The sequence below is a fragment of the Mus caroli genome, unplaced genomic scaffold, assembly GCF_900094665.2.
Source record: "Mus caroli unplaced genomic scaffold, CAROLI_EIJ_v1.1 scaffold_13707_1, whole genome shotgun sequence".
NCBI classification, from domain to species: domain Eukaryota; kingdom Metazoa; phylum Chordata; class Mammalia; order Rodentia; family Muridae; genus Mus; species Mus caroli.
The window spans coordinates 1-7,436 of NW_018391069.1; the positions used below are offsets into that span (position 1 = coordinate 1).

The 7,436-nt window shown below is 32.0% G+C and overlaps 1 protein-coding gene across 1 annotated transcript in view; it reads left to right on the forward strand.

Annotated features, from left to right (window-relative positions):
- The first annotated feature begins 6,043 nt into the window (after nucleotides 1-6,043).
- LOC110288977 (vomeronasal type-2 receptor 116-like) overlaps nucleotides 6,044-7,436 on the forward strand; it is a 20,967-nt gene continuing 19,574 nt past the window's right edge. The window contains exon 1 of the mRNA XM_021155196.1: nucleotides 6,044-6,240. Coding sequence (XP_021010855.1) covers nucleotides 6,044-6,240 — 197 coding nt within the window. The remainder of the gene's footprint in view (nucleotides 6,241-7,436) is intronic.

A 7,436-nucleotide genomic window follows, 5' to 3' on the forward strand; every position in this document is an offset into this window, starting at 1 on the left:
AAAAAAAAAAAAAAAAGAAAATACTTGCTTGGAACTAGTATTCAGAACACAAAAGAGATTCAGACCTAACATTGGTAGAGGTTCTTTCAACTCAACTTTATCTCCTTTAATGAGAAAGGGCTGAATCATGCTTTAAATTACTGGGCATCTGAAAAGGGACATTACCCCTCCCATTAGTCAGAAGGAGATACTCAATAACCTTTCAGTGGCAACTTCTCACTTTGCTTCTGACAAAGTGTCAGGTTAAACTTATGTTTTACCCCAGACTGTAACCATACCTATATGGGTGCTCTTGAGAGATTTTCACCAACCCATTGACCAGGGTGTGATTAAAGTGTAAGGAAAGGATAAGGACTAGGACAGGTAATACACATACTGTGTTTATTTCTTTTAATTCTTTCAGGGACAGGCAATGTACTCAGAGTTTATGGAAGTATTCATACAAGCTTGGTTTGGCATTGTTACCTGCCTTGATAGTCTGAGCCATTTATTCTGTGCCACCTTATTTCTAAAGCTTAAGGGCATGTAGGGTCAATCAGGTTGAGAACCATGACACAAATAGCAACAAAGGACATCATTAACATGGTGAAATGGTAGCCTTTATTTTGGAAAATCTCTCCACTAACTCTATATCCAGCACCGGATTCTCATCCAAAATATATAAAATCTTAAGGAATTACACACAAACAAATCAAATATCCCAATTAAATATTGGGTACAAAGTCAAACATAATTCTCAACAGAAGCATCTAAAGTGGCAGAGAAGCACTTAAAGAAATGTTCAGCATCCTTATTCACCAGGGAAATGTAAAGTAAATGATTGTGACATTCCATTATACCTTCATTACCATGACTAAAATAAACACAAGTGACAGCACATGCCGATTAATATGTGGAGCAAGAGGAACATTCCTCAGTTTCAAATCCTATCTCATGAAAATAATAGATAACTTTAAGGAGGATATAAATAACTTACTTAAAGAAATACAGGAAAACATGGGTAAACAGGTAGAAGCCCCTAAGAGGAAACAAATAATTCCCTTAAAGAAATACAAGAAAACAGATTCAAATAGATGAATGAACTGAACAAAGTGGTCTAAGACCTAAAAGTGGAAGGAGAAACAATGATGAAAACCAAAAGGGAGGCAAAGGTATAAATGGAAGACCAAGGGAAAATGTCAAGAATTACAGAGGTAAGCAAAACATATAAATTAAAAGAGATAGAAGAGAGACTCTAAGGTATAGAACATACTTAAAAAGATACTGACACAACTGTCAAAGAAAAATTAAAACATAAAAAAAACAAACAAACAAACAAAAAAACTTCTAACACAGATCATCTACAGCACAATGAAAAGAGTAAACCTTAGAATAATAGTAATACGGAAGAGAGAAGATTCCCAGCTTAAAGGACCCAAAAACTTTGTCAAAAAAATTCTAAATAAAAAAAACAAAAACAAAAAACAAAAAACTTCCCCAACCTAAAGCAAGAAATGCCCATAAAGCACAAGAAGTTGATAAAATAACAAATAGATAAAAGATAATCCTTTCTTCACATAATAATCAAAACAGAAAATTCACAGAATAAATAAAGAATATAAAAAAGACCAAGGAAAAATGGACAAGGAACATGTAAAAGACACCTATAAGAATTATGCCAGACTTTTCAAATACCACAAGAAAATCCAGAAAAGCCTAAACTGAGGTCATGGAGAACATAAGAGAACACAGTGCAAGCCAAGTCTACTATACCTAACAATATTCTCAATCAGCATAGATAGAAAGCAAATATATTCCAGGACAAAACCAAATTCAAACAATATCTATTTACTATGCCATACCTACAGAGAATAACAGAAGAAAAGCTCCAACACAAGGTGGGAATCTACATCAAAGAAAAAAACAAGATATTAATCATCCTACAACAAAGCCAAAAGGATAGAATCACATATACATAATGATACATATAATAACAAATATAGCCAGAATTAACAATCATCTCTCTTTAATATCTCTCAAGATCAACAGTTCCAAATCCCCAGTAAAAAAGAACCAAGCTAACAGACTACAAAACCCACATTGACCCCATAAAAATAATAGTAGGAGATTTCAATTGCCACTCTCACTATAGGACAGATGATTGAAAGAGAAACTGAACAGAAGTTATGAACTAAATGAATTTAACAGATAGATATCCCCTATATCATCCTAAAACAAGACAGTATATCTTTGCAGCACCCAATGTTACCTTCTCCAAAATGAACCATATAATCAGTCAGAAAAAAAGTCTCAACAGATAGAAGATTGAAATACTCTCAGGCATCATATCAGATCACCATGAACTAAGGTTCAGTCTTCAAGAAAAACAAAACAACAACAAAAAAAAAACCACATACACATGGAAACTGAACAATTCTCTATTTGGTCATAACTTGATCATTGAAGAAATAAAGAAAAAAAAAGTAAAGGATTTCTGGAATTCAAAGAAATTGATGAAACAGCATTCCAAATTTTTAGGGAAAAATAAAAGCAGTGCTAAGAGGAAAATTCATGATACTAAGTGCCCTGATATAGAAGTTGGAGAAACCCTACACTACCAACTGAAGAACACACCTGAGAGCTCTAGAAAACAAAACAACAAAAACAAAACAAAACAAAACAAAACAAACACACACACACACACACAAGTGGAGAAGAAAGCAGAGTAGAAAGTCAAACTCATGGCAAAAATCAACTAAATGGAAAAAAAAGAAGTGAACAATACAGAAAAATCAAGGAACCAAATGCTGGTTCATTGAAAATACCAACAAGATAGATATAACACTAGATAAAGAAACTAAAGGACCCAAAATAGTATCCAAATTAACAATTCAGAAATGAAAAGAAAGACATAACAACAGGAACTGAGGAAAGTAAGTAAATAAATAAATCATCAGATTCAATTACAAAGCCTATACTCAACATAACTGGGAAATATAGGTGAGACTGATGATTTTCAAAACAGATGCCACATATTAAACTTAAATCAAGAAAAGATAAACTATCTAAACAGGCCAAAACCACCTAAATAAATTCATTAAAAACCTCCCAACCAAAACAAACAAACAAACAAAAAAAAAACCCAAAAACCAAAAAAAAAAAAAAAACAAAAACAAGGTCAATTGGCTTTAGTGCAGAATTCTACCAGACCTTCATCAAAGATATTCTAAAAATACACCATCAACTATTCCAGAATAGAGAAGGAATACTACCTCATTCATTCTATGGAGCCACAACTACTCATACCTAAACCTCACAAGAACCCAAAAATAAAAGAGAATTTTAGAATTTTGTTTTTCATGTGTGTGTGTTGTTATGTGAAAACTGGGTTCTGATGATGCCAAGTAGCCTTGATTTCTATCGCTTATATTCTTTGTCACGCCTCACACCATCTGGTTACCTCTGATATTAGTTTGTCTTGCTCGCTCTGACTGGAACCTCTTTTGAGCCTCTAATCTTGGGTGTGTCAGTGCTACTGGGAGACAAGCTGTCTCTGTTCAGGATAGTGTTGGAGAGAACTATAGCACAGGGTTAGCTCCGAGGTGCAGACAGAAATCATAAGACACACTTCATATGGACAGACTAAACAACAATAGTGTTGTTATATGAAGTCTGTCAATGTGGGCACAGGATTTACAATCACTGTAAAATCTTTCCTGTTTGCCTCTGAAAAGCTCAGCGTCCTGCACCATCTGGATACTCTCATACTCCTACCTTGATGAGCCTCTTAACCTGTAAGCCAACCCTATTTGAATGTTGTCCATAAAAGAGTTACTTTGGTCATGGTATCTGCTCACAGAAGTAAAACCCTAACTAAGAAACATTCTCATCTGAAAAGAGGAGGCTCATCACACTCAGTACCATCCCATCCTGGAATACCAAGTCACTGCAGGACTAGGCACATCCCCTCCAATTGAGGTCAGAAAACTCAGACAGTTTAGGGGAACAGGAACCACAGGCAGGCAGCACAGGATAGCCCCTGCTCCAGTTGTTTAAAGACCTCCACTAATACCAAACTGAACTATTGCTACATATGTGGACAGCAGGTATAGGATCCCAGATTTTTAAATTAATTGCATATTCCAAGAAAGCTCTCAACACATATCTTAAAAGTTTCTATTTCTTTGTATAAGATAATTAACAGAGAGAAATGACTGAACTGAAATGATAATTATGAAAAACTACACAATATTCTAATCTGAGGATATCATAATTAATCCATGTTCTTCAGGGCATGGGAATTACTGAAGTATTCTGAGCAGACTGAATGTAAGTTACAGAGTTTGTAGATGACTAGAAGAAAACATACTCTTAGAAACACCAGGACAGGTGTAAAATCCCAGGGACTTTACCAGGAAACACAAAGCCTTGTGAATCTTAGACAGATCATATTCAAATGTAAAGAAGAGAGCTGTGTACACAATTCGATCATTGGTATTAATGAATGGAAATTTTAATTACTAGGAAATAGAGACAGAATTTGTATATTTTAATATAATCCACACCAAAATGATGTGACTGTCTTTCTTTGAACACCCACTTATCCTAATCAGTTTCCAGCAAAATGTAGACTTCATAGATGTAAAAAATTATGTATCAAAGTTCTTTGTATGATAAATATGGATATAGAAATAATTAGGGGAATATAGTATTACAATCAAATATAATGCAAAAATAAAGACTTTCAAAGAACTAAAAAATATTACTTTTTAAAAATATCATGGTCAGAGCAATGCAATATAATAGATCAGCTAGGAAAAAGCAAAATAAAAAAGCTAATGAATGGCAGTACACATGTATTTTGGAAAATTCATTCTAAAAAAATAATACTAAAAAACAAAACAAAACAAAAACAAAGTAGGTTATATAACCCAGCCAAATACACTGAGTCTTTTAGCTATCTTTTGTTGTGAAAATTTTTCACTCCTTTAAGGGATAATTTTGCTTCCTATTGTATATATATATACATATACATATATATATATATATATACAGTATATATATAACTGATATATATATATATCACTCAAAAAATCTTCCATAAAGTAAACTACAACAGAAGAGGAGTAAATAAAAATGGTTATAAATAACTTTAAATAGTAATAGAAATTGAATATAATCTAGGGTCAATGTAAGGATGAATCATTATGTAAAACCTCTTACATTATAATAGACTCGAATTCTTAATCAGTATTAAAATTAAGGTTAATAAAAATTGAGGTTAACCATGATATTCTGTGCACTCAACTTGTTGTATAAACTTCCTTTCAGAAAAATGAAAGTAAATTTTACTAGCCTTAAATTTCGTGCAAAATCAGCTTTTACAAAATGAGTTTATGAAAATGTTAAATTCAAATAACTCATTCTTCCACAACACTGACACAAAAGTAATTCCATTTATAGTTATGAGTTAAAGATAGAGAAAAACTGTTTATAAGACACCTTATAAAATTAATCACTGCAAGTGCAAGGGATATAGGCAGGCATTTCATGATATTGTTAATTTGTTTATTACTGAGCTCAGTTTTGTTCAGTTGGAGTCATTGTCATAATTTGAAGCAAAGCTCATTTAGAATACCTGATGTAATCTGAGTTAACTGTTTCAATTTGTCATAAAAAACTGGTTTGATGGACTAGGCTTGTTAGAAAATTTGCCCAAGAGGAATCATACATGATGTTCATGTCTACTGACATGGATGTAATCATAAGGGATATGGATTTAAAGGATAATCATGAAGAAAGTTATTCCACCTTATTTGTTACGTGAACATATGAGCTCAGATGCCAAGCCTAAGGATATAGACTATTTAAGAATCCTCCAGAGGCAAACAAGGGACTGCAATGTAAATATTCCTAAGAGAAGTACATTTGTCAGTTAGTAGTAGGTACAGTAATAAATAGTGGTGCCTGGATGGGTTCACAAAATATTAATACATGAGACTCTATCTATCTGAATATATAAGCTGCATTTTGCTCAGGCAGATATCTTGCTGACAAGAAAAAGATGTTTTCATTGATCTCTGTCTTCTGGTTTCTAAAGATTTCATTTATTTTTTGTCATTTGAGTGACCCCAAATGTTTTTGGAGAATAAAAGATACTGAAAATAAATTAGGAGATGAAGAAACGTATTGTTTATTTTATATTTCCACAAAACATGGTTATGTGAAGAATGAATATTTCAGTCGGAATCTAGACAAGAAGTAAGTGCAAACTTCATATACATATTTTACTTTATTATAAGAGCAAGACATTATAGAGATACTGAGATGTAGACTATAATACCATGAGTTTTCTGGCTCTTCATTTCTAGGAGATATTCAAAATTTACTTTAGGTTTCAATGCTGAGAATTTTTTCAATTCTGATTATTTTATGAGTACCTTATTGTTTTTCATTTTTGAGTTACAATTTCTAACTATATGCTGAATGAATGACACACGGTATTGACCTTGCTAGTAGAGAGACTCCCATAATTTGCCAATTTCCAAGTTATTTTTCTTGTGATTTAATTGAGAACATTGGAACAAACATGGCTTTTGGCTGACTTCATAGAGACTAAAATATAGTGGTCTATATTGGTCTGCTAATGTTTCTTCTGTCAGTCATCATGGATGCCCAGTTCTTGTACATCGGCCTTTTGGGTATCTGCCCTTATCATTAGTTACATGTATTAAGAAGATATACAGATTTTATTCAAATCATCTATCTACCGTACCTTGAAATTTTTGTGGTCTGTGAATCCTGCAGCAGAGGTCAGGACTGAGAGAAGTATTTTTCTCTAGGAATAATTTCTGTTTCATTTCTTTGACATAATGTTTTAAAGGCATTGCCATTTATTTTTTGTATTAATGTCAGAAATTTATGAAAATTTACCAATTAGAAACATAAATAATCCACCTATTCTAACAGATAATTTTTAATTTGTTATAAGAAAAGATGACCATACAAGCTATGACTTGCTATTTCTATTCTTAATTGCTAGAATAAAATACATTGTCTGTGATACCTGATAAAATTTGACAGAGAATTACTATGGGGACAGACATTTCTATTACCAAGGCTGTCATTTACATATTTCAAAATTTTATTTCTCATTATCACTGTTTATTTACATCTACTATACTCATTCAACATTTAAATTTATTTCTGTTTTCCTAATAACATTCAATGTGGTTAGATTTATGGGAATTGAATGTACTTTATAAAAGTTGATATACATTTTATGTAATATCTTTTTTTTAACATAGGGTTTCTGTATTTGAGATTTTATTTGAAAAAAATTGTGATAATTCCTCCACAATGTTGTAGGACATTTATTTTAAAAAGATTTTAAATTTTCAATGATACCATATTTAAAATGGCTATATATATATATATATATATATATATATATATAT